We start from the raw sequence: 19,221 nt of genomic DNA on the forward strand, positions 1-19,221 counted from the left end.
TGTTTTCTTAGGTCAGTTTCCCAAGGCAATAGAAATAAAAGCAAAAATAAACAAATGGGACCTATGCAAACTTATAAGCTTTTGCATAGCAAAGGAAACCATAAATAAAATGAAAAGACAACCTATGGACTGTGTGAAAATATTTGCAAATGATTCGACCAACAGGGCTTAACTTCCAAAATATACAAACAGCTCATACAACTGAATAACAAAAAAATGAACAACCCAATCAAAACTTGGGCAGAAGACCTAAACAGACATTTCTCCAAAGAAGACATACAGATGGCCAACAGGCACATGAAAAGATGCTCAAATCACTAATTATCAGAGAAATGCAAATCAAGACTATAATGAGGTATCACCTGATACTGGTCAGAATGGCTATCATCAAAAAGTCTACCACTAATAAATGCTGGATAGGATGTGGAGAAAAGGGAACCCTTCTACACTACTGGTGGGAATGTAAATTGGTGCAGCCACTATGGAAAACAGTATGGAGGTTCCTCAAGAAACTAAAAATAGAGTTGCCATATGATGCAGCAATCCCACTTCTGGGCATATATCCAGAGAAAACTCTAATTCGGAAAGATACATGCACCCCAATGTTCACAGTAGCACTATTTACAATAGCCAAGACATGGAAGCCACTTAAATGTCCATCAACAGATGAATGAATAAAGAAGATGTGGTATATATACACAATGGAATACTACTCAGCCATAAAAAGGAATGAAATAATGCCATTTGCAGCAATATGGATGGATCTACAGATTATCACACTAAGTGAAGTAAGTCAGAAAGAGAAAGACAAATACCATACATCACATGTGGAATCTAAAATATGACACAAATGAACTTATTTACGAAACAGAAACAGACTCACAGACATAGAGAACAAACTGATGGCTACCAAAGGAGAAAGGGGGTGGGGGAGGGATAAATTAGGAGTTTGGGATTAGCAGATACAAACTACTATATATAAGACAGATAAAAAACAAGGTCCTACTGTATAGGACCTTGGGAACTATATTCAATATCCTGTGATAAATCATAATGGAAAAGAACGTGAAAAAGAATATATACATTTATATATAACTCAATCACTTTGCTGTATACCAGAATCTAACACAACATTGTAAATCAACTATATATCGATAAATAAATAAATAATATATTCAAAGATTAGAATATTTTGTATATAACAGGTGAAGTATTGGTCTACTTTCTTTTTAAAAGTAGAAAATTTTACAGAAAGGAAGATTACAAAGGTCTTTGTGGCATAACTGTAGAACTAATTGATCCAGAGAACAAGCTTCTAACTGATCAGTTTAGTAATTTATGAAAAATGGAGATATTAGAAGCATAAATTATCTTATTCAAGAAGAAAAAGACATCTGGAAAGCTGGCTTAGCAATTGAGGCCCACTGAGATCCAATAAACCCAATGATTTTGATAATTTTTACAAATTATACCAGGGTTGTGACAATGTGACTGACCGCGTCTATTATGTAGTAGTCATAGTGATCAATGACTGGTAGATATGTCCTAAAGAGACCTACTATCCTCTCAACATTTTGCTTGTGGAGTTACAGCCTTCGTTTAAGTTTTCTATAGAGTTGAAAGAAAACAGCAAGATAGGGGATTTCAAAAAAAGTTGGCAAATTAGATCACTGCCAAAGAAAAAGGCAGAAGGGCTCTACTAACATGGAACAGACTCGGTTTCTCTCTTCTTTCTAGATTATGCCCTGCTGAGGCAGATGTGCTCCCCCTCTCAGTCCAGTTACTTCTCGGCTCCTCTTATTTACCATTCTCTCCTAAAGTTCTTCTTTTCTGCTTTACATGCTATTGAATAAAAACTTTTTGCTCATCAGAAATTTCTGCTACAGGACTGAATCCAACTATTTCAACTACCACAGAATAGCTTCTTCTTAATTCTGAACCATCTGAGCCAACTCAGATAACCCAAGTGAGAGAAAGGTGCCTGGAAGCAAATAATATGGTAAAACTGAGTATCTGCTTTATGTATAAATGCATTTTGAACAATACACAAATATGTTTTAGTTTTTTCCTAAGATATTAAATTAATTTGAACAAGACAATTAAAATTGTTTCTTTTTAAAATATAGAAACATACCTACTTGGCCAGTTGCCACTATGTTGATAAATTTGGGGTGCTGATTTACAGTGAGGCACAGAATATCATCATTATGTTCCTGATAAAAACTCTGAGTCCCTAGAAAAAAAAGAATTTGAGAATTAAATCTGAAAACTTTAAGGTGAAATAGTCAAATGCACTTACACAGAGTAATAAACTGCTGTGTTTAACTTACTTGCTTATTTAACACACATACATGTATATATTTTTTGTGGCCATGCCGTGTGGCTTGCAGGATCTTAGCTCCCCGACCAGGGATCGAACCTGTGCCCCCTGCAGTGGAAGCGCCAAGTCTTAACCACTGGACTGCCAGGGAAGTCCCAACACATATTTTTTGAGCACAACATATACACTTCATCCTAAGGATGGAAACATCACCAAGAAATCCTTAAAGTAACGAACCCTGAAATGCATAAACCATGTAATACGAGGTTGAAGACATCAAGTGGCACAAGAGAGTTAAAGATCAAAATGCTATGGAAATTTGTAGCAGATTCTTCTTCTTACGAGCAGATGGCACTTCTGGACCGACACGACAGATTCTGTAAATGTGAATGTGAGTGGGGAAGGGCCTTCCAGGGAGAGGGATACTTGAAGCAATGGTACAAAGGCAGGAAAGTACTGGGTATGCATATAGATGGCTCATTTGGCTGAAGTGTAGGGTAACAAAAAAGAAAAGTAAGAAATAGGCTGGGCAGGCAAATTGGAACTAGAATTACAGAGCATTTTGAAAACAAGCCTATTATTAAATTTCATACTTATTCTGTAGTCAGTGGGGAGGTACTGAAGAATCCTGATCAAAGAAGTAATGTGATTACTCTAGCAGTAGTGACAGTGAAGAGACCTTAGCAGACTATGATTGTGCAGGAGGCAGTAAAGGTAGGCTTGTGCAAGTAAAATGGAGGGGTGGGAAATGAGGTCAGGACGGTAGACTGGGTCCAGATGATAGAGTACTATCAATACTAGGTCCTCCGAAAAGCAAAACAAAACCAAAGAAAACATTTTTAAAATGTCATTTAACATATCTAACATTACTTTAAAGGAACTTCTCGAAGTGAAATGGGCTTCATATTTCCCAGGGCTGAGAGTTCAGTTAAAGGAACAAACAAGTAATTATATGTGCTGTTGGCTCAATTAGTAGATCAGCTAATAGGTCAAGACTTCTTAGACTGTAAACATAGCAATGTATCTCCATAATGGTGAGAGGCCAAATAACCAGAACTGGAGCAGGTGCTTAGTCTTCCCTCTGCCATCTCTCACTACATCCCATCATTAGAAAGATGATTAATTAAAAATCAGGAAATTAAAAATAAAGAAAATTACAAGTGTAAATATGAAAGTGTATTTATACTTTCATCCCTATGTAATTTGTCTTTTGTTATCGTCCCTATTCTCTTTGAAGGATAAGTGAAGCCTCAAAGAGGATTTTCTTTCTAAGAGTATTTTTTTTAAATGACCCAAATTATTAAATGGAAAATTGCCATTGATTTGTGTAGTACTGATAAATCTTTTTCCTAGGGCAACTAAAACAGAAATATCATATTAATTATTAATACTGACCAGGGGTTGGGGGATTATGACTCACATAATCCACTCTACCTAATTAGAATGAAGCTACCAGAGGAAAAAGCCAGAAATGTTTGGACTAGATAATCTATATTTTTACTTCTAACTTTTAAACTTTTATGAAGTTTACAACTATATGTAATAAAATAGAATTCAAAATTAATACTGAGTATTACTAGTAGAATTATCACATCATTGGTCATCAAATGATGCTCAGAGAACTTTCTTTGCTTTTCAACAATCCAATCAGTTAAAGAGAAATCAGGAAATATTTTCTCATTTTCTTGAATCTAACAAGGTATCATCAGTCAAGTCACCGGCAAGTAGCTTTCTTAGTTAACCTCCTCGGCTTTCCGAGGGCTCAGTGTGAACACTGCCACTCCACCCCGCTCCCTAGCAATCACTCATCCAACGTGCTGCTTTCAGTCACTAACCGTCAAAGACAACCATCCAAACCATCCACTTATGCGTTTAGGTTATGGGGAAATAGAATAAAGTCACAAACGGTTTCGCTATAAAACGTGCTTTCAACATACAGTAATCCTTTACTTCTCATCGAGATCTTTGAGCACTTGAGTTATGAAATCTTTTTTTGCTGTGTTAAATGTCTTCAAGACTGTAAATTTGTTACTTAAAATATTACTAGAAAGTTCTACAGTATGAAATATTTATATTCTAGATTCACATATTTTAATTATTTATATTTTTAACAAAGAGTTTTAAGATGCTAAATTAAAAATTCTAAATTTTAAAAAGTGGGGAATGGAGAATCAGGGTTTCCTACCTGTAGCAATGTTGTGCAGAATTCCCACGGATGCAGTGTGATAAATTATATCATCACCATCATTTAAATAATGAACATTATTCCTACAGTCTCTGCCTCGATAGCCAAAAACAAGCTCCAACACAAGGTCCTGTAACAATGATAAAACCATTATACAATTCCTCATGTCTAAATGTTCACCATTATTTTGTTTATAGAGTACTGGTGTCTTCAGTCAAAATGGAGGATGCATTTTTGATGTTTTATAAATTTCAAACACAAAATTAACCTAGATATACCTCTCTATGTAACCCGTTTTGGGCAGCTGAAACACACATTCCATACTTTTCTACATAAAGTCATAAAAATGAAAGGAGAACCACAGGTCATCTGATTCCAAGAATTTTAGTTCTTGAGATTTCATGTGTTAAACATTGAGATACTTCTTGTGTCCAAAAGAAGAATTTCGATTTGTGTTAAACTGTTAGTCAAAATATTTGATCTGCGTACGTAACTCAGGATAACTTATGTCCAAGTGATGTACTTTCAAGGATCCAGACAGTATATCAGCTTTGTGCACTAAGCAGGCTGTCTCTGATAACTCATGCTAAAGTTCTAGCAGATAATTCTGCTACTCCAAGTGTCCATTTTCACTGACCCTGTGAGGCTGAGTGGGGTAGGAAGTACAACAATCACCCTCCCACAGCTTTACGCCTTGTTTTAGACCTCACTTAGCACAGTTTGCTTGTTGCTGCTGATACTGATTATGAAATGCCTTCCTTTTTTGCTCAATTATTGTGCAAAGGTTTCTTTGCTTTGAAGCAGAACCTTCATTAAACCCTACAGTGAATACATCACATGGAGTAAAAGTTCCTGATTTGGTGTAAGCATTAAACCTTTAACTTATAAATTCAAACTGCTAAGTATAAGACACTGCCAAAGTGCCTATGCTTCCATAAACCACAGATCATTTCATACATTTACATTTAGAAGTTCTCTGAGATACAGTTCAATTTAGGGTGTTATTCATAGAAAACTAAAAGAAAGACTAATAAAAAAAAGGAACAGAGGATATCAATCCAAGACTCAGATTTGACAGTTAAGCAATCAATTTTTACAACCAAACAAAAAGGAATATTCATCAGTACATTTATTTTCATAAAGAATAATGAAAAGATGCAGATGTTTTCCAAAAAGGAAACAAACTAAACCCTGTATACATTTTAAGGTACCAATTAACACCGGGGAGTGGGATTTTCCTCACCTCTATGGGTCTCTTTTTCTTGCCGACATTGTTGGTCTGGAGTTTCACTGGCTGTGGCGGGGCCCTGCTCACAGGAGGCCTGAAACAGGTAAGTGGGAAAGAGGAAAGGAACCCATCACTGGGTGCCTTCACTGGGCTTCTCTCACCTGCCCTCGAGAGGTAGATGTCTCTGACACACCTTCACGAAAATGAACCCAATCTGTGTTTCTCACTAGACTCCACCCTCCTTATCTTGACATCTTCTAAAGCAGAAAGGTGGAAAGAAAATATTAGAACTTCTATTCATTTTTCTTTTAACTTCTTTGGTGTATGTTTCATAAATGTAACTAATATAATAGCACAAGAACATATAGATGATAAAAATATACAAATGTTAGTTTTACACACTCAAAAACTTCTACATGGTGTACATTATCAACAAAGCCTAGATTACTGCTCTAAAGTAGCTACCTCAGTATCTTTCACATGGCAGGTACTCAATATATTCTTCTTGAATTTTGAAAATATTTGTATAAACTTTCCATACTGTTGGCAACATAAGTCATGTGTGAGTTCAAATCTGTACTCTTTACCTGCTCCTCTGTGCCCTTTATCTTCTCTTCTTCTGAAGTCCCTAGTATGGTTATGGCATCACCTTCAGTTAGTCAAGCAAGACATTTTACAGTTACAAAGCACTGTAAACCATACAACACTCTGTAAAAGGTTATTACTATTGTCTCCAACTCCTTCTCTTCCCTATTCTCACTATTAACTACATATTTTTCAACTTTACCTACATAGTAGCTCTCAAATCTATCCCTCTCCTTCTCTGTTTCCATCACTAGTTCAGGATCTATTTATAATGAATGTGTCATTAGGTGTATAGAGTTCCCATTTTCTATTATTTAAATGTGGAGACTCTTCCCTAAAAAAAAACCCCTTTGTTTAATTTTTTAAAAATCCACACACATCATTTAGTTTAGTTTTAACTCAGAGAGCCGTTATTCAAATGTTTAGTAACCTAAATACTGAATCTAAATCAATCATATATCAACTTCCTCTTTCAAATTTTAATATTAATTTTGTAACAACTAAATCAGAAAATGATGTAAATTAATTTTCCAGTGGAAAACATTCCAACGTTTCTGAATAAATCCATAAAATTAAAGGCATAACAATATATTTGCATTTTCAAAATGATTTTCAAATTATACATCTATAAAAAGTAAATGAAGTGTTATATCTTGAACATGTAATATAAGAGAAATGTGTATTTTCATATATAATGTGAAGCAGTATGTAGAAGTATAGAAGCATGACTGGTGACATAAAAGTTAAATGCACTTGCAACACTCTATAAAGAACTTTTCAAATTATCACAAAATTTTTTGGTTTCAAACCTTTTTCATATACTTTTTTGAATATCTGTAAGTAATAAATATAACTCACTTTATAATATTTAACATTTAAAAATATTTCTGCTAAAATCATTTTGAAGAATGACAGAAGCTTTGGCTTTTCTTCCAAGTCAATTTTGTTGAACTTTATTCAACATTATTGTCTGAGAACTTTAATAAATGTATAATTTTTATCTATAAATCCTGTAAAATGGTTAAGCATATTTTAATTTTTATAAAGATAATTTATATAAGATATATTATTGCTTGAAATTCCACAACTTGGAAAATTATACAAGTTGAATGAATAAAGTTTTAGTAAAGCAGTTACTTATATAGTACAAATCCAATAATTAAGATGTAGTCATTTCACGCATACTGATTTCAAAGGAGAAAAACATGGAAAACTGTGAATAGAGGTAAAGAACACCAAGTAACAGCTTATTAATGGTAAATATGAAAGATAACCAAGATACAAAATTGGGTCGCATAGAGCATAGCAAAGAGAGAGGATTACCTGGAACCTCTTTCCAGCAGCAGATAAAAAAGGGAAAAGATTACAACACAGATTTGCATTTAAAATAGTAGTACAATATTTCCTGTAATAAAATATGTTTACAAGTTTAATGCAGATAAACAATATTGTATATAGTAAAGGGCTATTGTTTTTATTTATTGCTATATATAAGAAAAGGCCTAGGCTTAGGGCTACTCCATTCATGGCAGGGAAATCAGAAGAAAGAAGATGAAAAAGAAAAGAATTTAACATGTTCTATGTTGTAAACATTAAAGCTTGCCATTCTTATTTTTCCACAGTGCAATCTGAATTTCAAACAAAATATTTAAGCTTACTTAATGTTTATTAACTTAAACGGCTGGTAGCACTGGCCCTGCTATTAAGGACTGCCTAAGGAACCTAACTAAGCTCCCCCTCCCCTGACCCAAAAGGGATTCCCAGTCAACCAGTCTCACCAAGTAGGCAGAGTGAGTCTCGGGACCATGCTGGATTTGGGACTTTTCTAGCAAAGGAAGTAACTTAAAAGAAAAAAATTCCCCTTAACAACATAATGACTGAACAGAACTGGAAGGGATCACAGAAGTTAATCTTATCCATCCTCCCAGTGAAACCAGGAATCGTCTTTACATGTCTAGAACATCCCTTCATAGCCCTGATGACAAGTGGTCATTTACTAAACTCTGCATGAACACTGCTCGTCACAAGGAGGTCACTCCTACAGAAGTCATTCATACCTAAGACAGCAATTATATCTCCACTTTGTTTTCTTTTTTTGAAACTAGTGATTCCCAAAGCGATGAATTATTCTTTGTGTAAAGTGGCCTCCCAACATTCCTTTACCCTCTGTTTCCTTCTAGATCACTGTAAACTGCCAATGTCCCTTTAAAATGCAGAGATCAGTCCTGAATAAGCTACTCCAGATCTGACGTTAGGTCTGAATGTTTTATTTCTTTTAAAATAGTATAAGATTATGAGGGCTTTTTTAGAAGTCACATCACAGTCTGGACTCATATCTTTGCACACATCACCTCCTGCTTAAAACAGATAATGAATTCCTGATATCTGCCAAATTAATTAAGGAGTGCCTAATATTTGATGTGTTGTACAATCTGATCTCAAATCGACTTTTTCATCCTATCTGCCAGCATTTTCCTACTGGTACCTTTTTTACTTCTAAAACAGACTAGGCTTTTCCATATTGTCCTGTTTCAGAAACTGTCTGAAGACATTTTTATCTCACTAAAGGTAGCTACAAAAGCACCCTAAAGAGTCCCTTCTTGCACATATCATTTTATTAAACATACAAATATCATTACTGCCCCTATGTGAATGTTTTGAAATTAATGAATACATTAAACAAGCATTAAATGAAGCTAACAGGTTTGTTATCAACTGAAAAAATTTTCACTGATAAATATGTGTGACTGTTTTTATAAGTCTTTGAAATTTAAGGAAAAACTAAACTATTAGAGTATAGGAGTTTGTGAAAAGTCATTTGTAAAAACACTGATTATAATGAAGACCCTCATAACAACACCCACATATTGTATCTATAAATGCAACTCTTCTGTAGGATTTGTCCTGTTTCACTTTCTGGTTCTTTCTCAACAAATGTAGTTCAATGTTTCATAGGGGAAAAAAAAACAAAACCTTAAAATACCACAAAATAGAAGAATAAATTTTTGAGTAAAGTATTTTCTTTAATAAAATACTTACCTTACTACTCCCTGCCTTCAAAAGGAGCAAGAGGAAAAAAGTAAGGAGATATACATGAAAACTGATGATGAATAAAATGTAGCAGTTTACTAAACAGATTAAAGATAATATGTCAACAGAATTCTAATGAAATACAAAAAGGCCTAAATTTTATGTCACATTGTTTTGAATATTTTTATTCAAAAATACTGGAAATTTGATTGACAAGTAACTACTTAAAATACATAAGATTAGCTATAAACATATATATAGAAAAAGAAAAACATAAAATTATTAATGTCATTTAGGAAAAAGACTCCATGAAAGTGTCAACTAAATAAAGTTGTCAAACTGTCATCAGAAATATTTTCCTTTTAAGTGGATATTTGACAAGCATTTGTTTTGTTTAAAAAGTGCTTTGTTTTGTATATGACAATATACTTTATTTAAAACATGAAAACAATTATGTATACAGACCATTTTATCTCCTCACAAAAATTCAAAGCTGATGAAAAGAAATATCTCTTCATTTTTATCTCCTTTGATTCCTGCATTTTATGAAAATGAAGGCTCCTAACTATGAATCACAATAATGACTTCTTCTGCGTTGGCATTTTCAGAAGAATTTAGTAGAGGTGAATTGTAAAATAATTTGAGGACAAAATGCAAAATAAATAAAAAATAATTTTGAGAAAGTTAGCTATAAAAAATGCAAGCTACCAGCAAAGATTACAATTATGACAGTGTCAACCATTCTTTGTGAGCAGTAAAATGTTTCCATCTATCAGAACTCAGGTCTCTTCAGCAATGAAGGAGGAAATTTAAGTGTTTTACCATGAGCAATGGCCTACAGATTAAAATTAGGTCACATTTTCTGACATACCAAATTTATCTGATAAGTGATAATATTTTCTTCAAAAAATCAATATGATAAATGAAAAAGATTAATGGGAATGTCTAGAGTTCCTTCTTCCCTATATTACATCTTTCATTACCTGTGAGGTATAATTTCTTTTAGGTAATATTAAGTACTATACTGCAAATATTCTAATTATGAACATCTATATTTGCATACTGATATGTACTCTTCTGATTAATAAATATACAGGTAGTGTTCATTACTTTGTGGATATTTAATTTCAGTACCAAAAAGAAAAGCTGTTAGAGAGTTCCCTGGTGGTCCAGTGGTTAGGACTTGCCACTTTCACTGCCGTGGCCCTGGGTTCAATCCCAAGCCATGCGGCGCGGCCTGAAATGAAATGAAATTCAATTCAATAAAAAGGAATTGTGTCAGTATTAACCAGGTATCTCCTTAGGTTACCTTGTATTTTATTCCAAGGAAGGGGTGGGTGAAGACTTACTACTTAAATTCTTATATACATTATTTCATTTCATGAAGTACTCCATAAATTGGGGATTATAATGCTTATTCTTCCTTTGTGGAAACTGAGGCTCACAGAGAATGGTTTCTCAAGGTCACACAACTGGCAAATGATAAAAATGAATATTTTAACCCATTTATCTGATTCCAAAAACCATGTCGTTTGCACTGTATGACGTAGCCTTCTACCAAGTCATTTCAACCTTGCTCAGCTTTTAAAAAACATACCTCTAGTTTAATAACTTGCCTCTTTATAAGTGATGAATAAACGGATAATCACTGTCTACCCTCTTTCTGTAAGGTGACCCCCCATTGCTATTATCTGAGGTATACCACCATCAGCAAACGGGACACCTGGAAGAGGAGCTGTGGAGGCATCATGACCTCAACATTCTACCTAGAATTTCAGTTCAACAGCATCTCTAGTTCTCCCCTCTTCTCCATCAATAACATGTATCTCACCCTTCCAACTTCATTCTTTTCCCTGGATACTAAATCCATAGGTGCAAACTCAAATTCCTCTGCCAATGCTTTCTTTTAATATCATTTCTATCTAGCTGGGCTCCAATGGTCTTTAGCACTATCCTCACTAACTATACATTCACTTGAATTTTCCACAAATTCTGTTCACTGTGAATGAATTCCCTTTCATTTTTAGCTTTTCCCTCAAATACTAACTTTTTATAATAACGTTTTCCTCATCACAGCTTTCTACAGAAGAGGTCACTGCTGTTCCTACCTCCCACTGCTTCTTTGTTCTTCAATGTAGTTTCTGAATAATTTTTCCTTTATCATTTCTTAAAACCTCTTCATTTCTGAAATCCATGCCATTCACTGATCCATATGCCTCTTTATTGATTTCTATCTTCTCTAATGATTTTAAAAGCATCAGGCTCACAGTTTCTCTCTTTCCTCATAAAACTGCAGTGCACATAGCCTTACTTTTGATTTGCTGATTCTAGACAAAGACCAATAATTCCCATTAGAGACAAGCTATACTTCAACTTGCCTTTTTGGAAAAATTTTAAAATAATGACTTTCTATCCTTGATCAAAAAGGCACACGGATAAAAAGGCCTTTTAAAAATTTAATCATCTCTCTGCTCATGTGCTTCCTAAAATATAATAGGTATTGGATTCAATTTGTATTACTTCTTGAAACCCTATCACATATATTTATAAAAGTTAGCAAATAAGATTCCTTTAATCATATAGACTTTATATGTAGCATCATTCCCTAAGCTACTTGCAAAAGACAGTGTCATTACCAAAAAGTATTTAAGGACAAACATGCTTTCTAAGAGGTGCTGGGAACTGTAAAATGCAAGAGTACCACTGTTACTGAGTTTTTGCAAAAATTCATTCAGTTAAACAATCAATTCAAGTTTTAATACCAATATCTTTCTAGTTTTAAACTTGATTGTTACCTCTCATCAACTGAGGGTTCTTTTTGTTGCAAATGAGGCTTGATTCCAAACACTGGGCGAATATTTGTTGATAAGGCTCTGATGGTGTAACTGATTTCATTCTCCCTTGTGACATCACTGTCATAGCCTAACATCAAAATATAAGAATTATTCTCTATGTTATAACTGAGGAGCTCACTTATGATCTTAAAAATTGGATACAAGGATGTTCAACAATATGAAATAAGTTTAATACACTGTGTTATAATCAAATTATGCAATAATATACAGCCAGTAAAAATGATGTAGAAGAATATTTAATGATAAAGTTCTCAAAGTATTGCTAAGTGATAACAGCAAGCTACAAAAAATAAACTCAATATGATATCATTTTTGTTAAAAAAATATAATGTATATAAATACACATACCCCTACGGGTACACCCCAAATGTTAAACAGAGATTACCTCCAAGTGGTCAAATTATGGATGCTGTGTTTATTTTTTATTGCAAAACACACTTTCTAATTTTTCTGTAATGAGCTGGTATTACTGGTATATTAGGAAAAAACCAAAATTATTTTAAAGTATGAGGCTCAATGCTATAAATTTATTTTAACAGTACTAATTTAAAGTATGATTATCATTCATTGGTAAATGAAGAATATCTAAGTTATTAGTATATGACAGCCTGTTGTTTTTGATTCACAAAACAAATTCTGTTGTTAAACAGACCGAAAGGACTAAAACCACAATTATTCAAGCATTATTATTACTTATTTAACTTCCACAGTTTAAATCAGTTGTGCTAAATTTTTTCTATGTTTTTGTTAAACTAAAATATTTTAAAACGACATACCCCCATCTTCTTCAGAATCTATATCAGATTCTTCACTATCACAAGGCCTTTTTTCTCGATATCCCTCCATTTCATTTGTCCAAACCATTAAAGACATATCTGTACCTCCTAAGGTAACCAACATGCTGTCATCAAAAGTCCAGCGCACATTTGTGACATGTGTACTATGGGCCACATACCTCTTAAACTTTCCAAATTTTCCCTAAAGGTAAAAAAAAAAATTCAAAAAATCTTTCTGAGAAATTTTATTACTTGAAAACATTGTTATAATTTTGAATTTATTTCTTAATCTGTGATTGAAAATTAATCATTACAAGGCACCTTGTAAAAAAAAAAAGAAAATACTGAAACTCACTAAAATAAAAAATAACAATTCCCAAACCTGACGAGGACAGGATAAAACTAGTAGTTTTGCACATTGCTAGTACTATGGGCATAACTTTTTTGGAAATCAACTTGGCATTCTACATTGAAAAGGATGAAAATGCTGACCTTTGTCTCACCAATCCCTCTTTAAGAGATCTATGCTAAGACATTTTCTGTGCAAAAAATAGTTGCCACAGTATTTACTTATAGCAGTGAAACATTTTAAATGCCTTAAATATTCAATAGAGCAATAGTTAATTACGGTGGATATCTTTGGAATAGTACATATCTGTTAGAACAATGGCTAAGCAGATATATTGTTGGAAATAGACACAATAACTGGGAAAATCAGTATATAAATGCCTATGTACATAGAGCACGGCCATATTAACAAAAAGTAATTAGCAAACATTTCGGTATATACCCAAGTAAATATCTTTCATCGTAGTTCATTAGTGTTTTTGTTTATAAGCAGATGTTTCACATAGGAATATATTTTTCTTGTAAATATGAAGAAAAATCCAAGTTATAGATACTGGCAACTTTTAAATCTAAGCACTAGCATTACCAAATTTCATAAGTAAATTTCAGATCAACATATCATAAGCAGGTTTTAGATGGACATCTTTTCAAGGGTGTTAAAATAAGAAATGTCTTAAATATACAAAACACAGTAATAGCTAAATCAGTGAATTGTTTGGAAATGAAGACTCTTAATAAAAATTAGCTGAAATAGAAGGTGAATCTGTCATCAAAACACTGTAAGAAGGTAGCTTCCCTAACATTTTGTGGTTCTTGCTACAGTAAGATGAAGAAGGAATCTGCAGACCAATATCCTAGAACGTATTTCTAAGGTTCCTATACCATCTAGAATATTGAGAATGACGTTTTTGACTAATAAATGTTCTACTGGAACACATTCTTATACAGAAGGTACTACTACTTAAGTGTATCTAAAACAAGGATTTGTGAAATGTTTTCTTGGGTGCCTGAGTTCTCTACAGGAATTTTTAAACTTGTGTTTTCATTTCGATGCTGATCTAAAAATATTCATATGAGCAGTTAATTGAGACCACCATGCACTGAATATCATGATTTCAGTGCCATATTTCAAATTTATATTTATGTTCATGTTGGTACTAGATTACAACATATATTTGAATTTGTGACAATTAAGAAATAAATGCATCTATACTTGATATATGAATTTTATTTTTGTGCTAAGTGAAAGCCTAATGTTTCCCAGTGGTTTGAATAAAGGAAAGCAATAAAGGAATTTAGCCATCACACAGCACACAGTAGCATGGGCATGCACATTCCAAAGAATCTCTACAGTTTGGTTTTAGGAAAATAACATCACTCATTCACATTAAACCAAAGTTATTTTGACTTTATAGGTAGTGTCATTTATAGTATTTTGTATTTAATTGGTTAGAACACTTTAAATGTTAAAGTTGTAAATATCACAAGTTTATATTTCCTGTTAATGGTATATATTTAATCAAAAGAATACTAAAATTCTTTAATATTAGGGCTAAAAGAATGTTTCTTCTAAAAGGGCTATGGATACTCCTCAATACTGAGAAACTGTACAATATAACTTAAGGCATAGGATCATAAATTATAATACTACTTCATAAATTATAATACTACTATTATCTATAGATAATACTTTTTATCTATAGATAAAAGCTATAAATATGATGTCAAGAATAGGAAACGTAATTCTGAACCTTTCATATTACATTACATATTCCATGTGTAATATTCATATTACAAAAAGAAATGCTATGAAAGGGCATTACTTTAACCATTTTTATGATTATGATCATTAGAATTAAAGAAAAACACATACTTTAGCAGGATATCTAAATAACTTCACAAATCCCAAATCATCCCCAGTAGCTAGGACTGTTTTGTCACTGGTGAGGCAAGAGGCAGTTACATCTGTGACTTCTCCAATTACTGGCCAAATTCCCTCACAACATAAACCAAGCACACTTGTCCATGATGCCCAACCAATTTTTTCTACCTAAAAAAGAAAAAAAAATGCTCTAAGGTTATAACATTTAACCCTAAAAAATTAACAACAAAAAAATCTGAATATTTTTCTTTGTAATTAATATATGTCACAAATAAAATTAAAATTTTAATAAAAACAGTTAAACAAATTAGTAGCTGTCTTGGTTTTGTAGCTTCCCAAGTCCACCAGTTCCTACAGAAAAATTTTAACATAACATTATTCAAGATGTATTTATTATATATCCACTGTGTATTCTAGATGCGGAACGTACAGTGATAATATATAAGACTTTTTCTGCTTTTAGAATAATCAAGAAATTTATTCTTACACTTCATGTCTAAACTTCTACTAATAGTTTATAAGCATATTTTTCAATTAATCATTACTGGAAATTAAGAATTTTACTTACAGTCCCTCTCCTTATTAAGCTACTTTCACGTTATATTTGTTTAGCTTCTCTTCCTTGGTCATGTCAAAAAATTTTGCTAATATGTCAGCCACAAAACCAAACACATTTTTTTCTTTTTTTTTCCCCTCAAACAGGAATTTGCCAATAAGCATCTTAGGCACATGGGTTCCAAAAGATTTGACAGACATGCAGTACTCCAATCTTAGATGGCATGTCTTTTACATGCTATTGCATGCTTCTTATCCTTTGAGGAAAGTAATTAGAGAAGAGCTAGACATACAAGCAAGCAATTTATTTCTTTTCTTAATATAGAATCTCTTCCTTTACCCAGATAGGCATCAGCTTTCTAACCACTTTCTGTCATATCAACATTACAAGCACTACTATCTTCCTACCTCTCCACTGGGGATGGTTTGTTTTTTCCCTCTGGGAGCTTCAAAGAATAACTGTTCTTTAGCACCAGTGTTGACCTGTAAAAGCTTCCCTTAAAAAAAAATTTAAAAATATACACATATATAAAATATAAATACATATACAGTTAGTATGATATTTAACTTTTATGGGAAAAATTAAGCTTAAACCCTCTGCAGTCAACCATATATATAATAACGTAATTAAACTCATAAATGGCTTAATTTGTGTGTGTGTATATGTGAACTATTTCTGTTGTTATACATCCCAATCAATATGGGTTATGTAATTGGAAGTGCTTTTGCATATTCCTACTTGTAAAAATCCTAGAAATAAAATTTGAAACCTTTTTTTAAAGAGTATTTTGTTAAACTACATTTGGAAAAACTTTAATTTACAACACGAGATTTATATAGGTGACTATCTGAAACAAAAATTCCTAAAATGGAGCATTTAAAATATTTAGCATTTATCTAAATTATTAAACATTGCCATATGCCACGCATTCTGCTAAAAAGAGATACTCATTAAATTCTGTATGTTATACAACTATGACAATTTTAGGGAATGTATTTTATTGAATGCTGGGAAAATTACATTAAAACTGGGAGTTCCCTGGTGGTCTAGTGGTTAGGATTCCAGGCTTTCACTGCTGTGGCCTGGGTTCAATCCCTGCTTGGGGAATTGAGATCCCACAAGCCGTGGGGCAAGGCCAAAAAAAAAGCGGGGGCAAATACTGTTATTAAAAAAAAAAAATCCTCATTAACATAACTATTTTCCAAAATTTCAGTTACTATTTATATCAAGCTTATCTGACAAAACCAGGACAAATGACTAAAAAAAATTTGTATAATATATAAATTACTTTACAAATTAAAGAATTTATCACTTACTGTACTATCATCTGAATTACATTAGAAGTATTGAAAAGTCCAAACTCACAGCATTCATCTTTAGGTGTGAAATAAAGTAGTGGAAATCATTTTGAGAATAACGTTTGTTTTTCACAATGCTTTTGAACTCATCTGTTGAATTACTTGTTTCTCCAAAATAGCTATACTAAGTCAAATGAAACTTTTATCAAATAGTAAGTTATTTAGAGTCTTACCTCTAACATCCCAATCAATATGGGTTATGTAACTGGTAGCGCCTTTGCATGTTCCTACTCGTTTACTACTCATTACGTTGTATATATCTATAAAGCTATCATGTGATGCTACAGCAAGATATTTCCCAGAACCTGTAATAGAAACATATTTGCTTGAAATTTTCTACCCTTAGAAATATTTTTTACACTCTACAACTAGAGTCAATTTTCTTAATTTTTTTTTGGAGGAACTCTTAGGTGTTTCCTAAGTTATAACAAGACATATGAGTCAAACGACAAGTGGTAACATTTTCATGTATATTATAATTAACACAATGAAATAAAATTTTAATGTAGTGAGGTAGTTCAGTGGAAAGAAAATATCAAAAATTATATACAAAGTAATTTTCATATTCTTTGCATGTAACCGCCAACTTACTTAAGCCAACATAAGTAAATTTTGCCTTAACATTAGTAATCCTGTATTATAGTAGGTTTTGCATTGGTAATGAATGTATGGAAATTGAAGAAGCAAAATTCATGTAATTCCAAAAGCATTAAGAATATAATGAAAATAGTTATCCAATCTGTCTTATATTATAAATGAGGAAAATGAAGCTCAAAGAAATGCCTTGGCCCAAGTCACAGAGAAAATTTAGGGAAAGAATTGGCACTAAGCCAGATATTTTGCCACTGATCTAATATAGGGCTTTTACCTCTCATTATACTGCCTCTTCTAGTAAAAAACTAGAATTCTGAGATAAAATAACAGTTAATAAAAATCAAACATTGATACATTCATTGCCATACTCAAGTTAATAATCAAGTATGATTTCAATGAAATCTTACCTGGTGAAAATCGAATATCTGAAATAATGTCTTTTCTGTGGTGAAAAGATACAAGATCCTCCAGAGTATCTGCATTTGCCATTAAGAAACTTCCATCATTGAGACCTACAGCTAAAGCTTTACCATCAGGAGAAAAACAGCAACATCTCCCACCTAAAAGAGAAAGAGAGCATGTATCAGGTAATTTTCTTTTATTAAAAAAAAAAGTATATGCTTAAGGAAACTTTAATTTCAAAGAGGATTCCTATATTTATTATGGTTTCTAATCAATATTAGAAAGAAATAAAGATGCAGATAATAAAGCTTTCTATTGAGATCAATGGTATGGCATTCCAAGCATGAGTTAATACAAACCATTTCCTTTTCTGAATGTAACAAAAGTGAGTACTGATATTTACCTTAAAAGGAATTAAGCTGATGAAAAGAATGAGAGATGACTAACATAAAAAGTCAATGATATATGTGGAAATGTTGTTGTTTGGGGAGTTTGCTACCTTAGTAGTTTCTATCCAACAAAACAGAAATTTAAAATAAGGTCATCTTTATAAAAATGTTTTCAAATTAAAAAAAAATCTGACAATAGGCAATTATCAGTTTAAGCTCAGAAGATCTATACATGTTTCAAAAATATACGTGAAGAAATAGTGATGTTAATACTATTAATTTAAAAAAAATAAGGGTGAATGCTGTATTGGCAAACACAAAAAATGGGCTTAACTTGACGGCAAGGGATGTAGCAGGCATATTCAAAGCCCTAAGGCTTTTGAAGTCTGGCATAAAGTTTGGAGTGGGAGGGATAGGGTACACCTGTTATAGAATGAAAAGTTATAGAATGAACTGAGAATAAGCAGTCATGTAATTATCAAGCATACATTAGAAATCTAGGATGTGATTTCTGATACTTAAGAGTCAAGAGATGATGGTGACCTGAAGCAGGGTAGCAGCAGTGGAGGTAGTGAGAAATGGTAGGATTTGTATATATTTTGAAGAAAGAGATGGCAGGACCTTGACCAACTGGGAGTAAAGTAGGAAAAAGAGAAAAGTAGAGGCTATTTTTTCGTTTGATTGATGATGTCATTTGCTGAGATGGGAAAAAC

At 32.7% G+C, this 19,221-nt stretch overlaps 1 protein-coding gene across 3 annotated transcripts in view; it reads right to left on the minus strand.

Moving 5' to 3' along the window:
* The window catches only part of EML5 (EMAP like 5), a 172,045-nt gene that overhangs the window by 30,678 nt on the left and 122,146 nt on the right, over window positions 1-19,221 (minus strand). For 2 of the 3 annotated variants that reach the window (XM_032621290.1, XM_032621289.1), the window contains exons 22-30: window positions 18,125-18,277; window positions 17,297-17,428; window positions 16,173-16,261; window positions 15,201-15,377; window positions 12,980-13,181; window positions 12,144-12,270; window positions 5,749-5,827; window positions 4,506-4,635; window positions 2,135-2,233 (exon numbers count right to left, since the gene is read on the minus strand). In XM_032621290.1, the coding sequence (XP_032477181.1) occupies window positions 2,135-2,233; window positions 4,506-4,635; window positions 5,749-5,827; window positions 12,144-12,270; window positions 12,980-13,181; window positions 15,201-15,377; window positions 16,173-16,261; window positions 17,297-17,428; window positions 18,125-18,277 (1,188 nt within the window). Of the gene's footprint in view, window positions 1-2,134; window positions 2,234-4,505; window positions 4,636-5,748; window positions 5,828-7,641; window positions 7,651-9,357; window positions 9,373-12,143; window positions 12,271-12,979; window positions 13,182-15,200; window positions 15,378-16,172; window positions 16,262-17,296; window positions 17,429-18,124; window positions 18,278-19,221 lie in introns of all 3 variants that reach the window. The other variant, XM_032621288.1, reaches the window with a different exon arrangement.

This window comes from Phocoena sinus, chromosome 2, assembly GCF_008692025.1.
Source record: "Phocoena sinus isolate mPhoSin1 chromosome 2, mPhoSin1.pri, whole genome shotgun sequence".
In the NCBI taxonomy this organism is placed as follows: Eukaryota; Metazoa; Chordata; class Mammalia; order Artiodactyla; family Phocoenidae; genus Phocoena; species Phocoena sinus.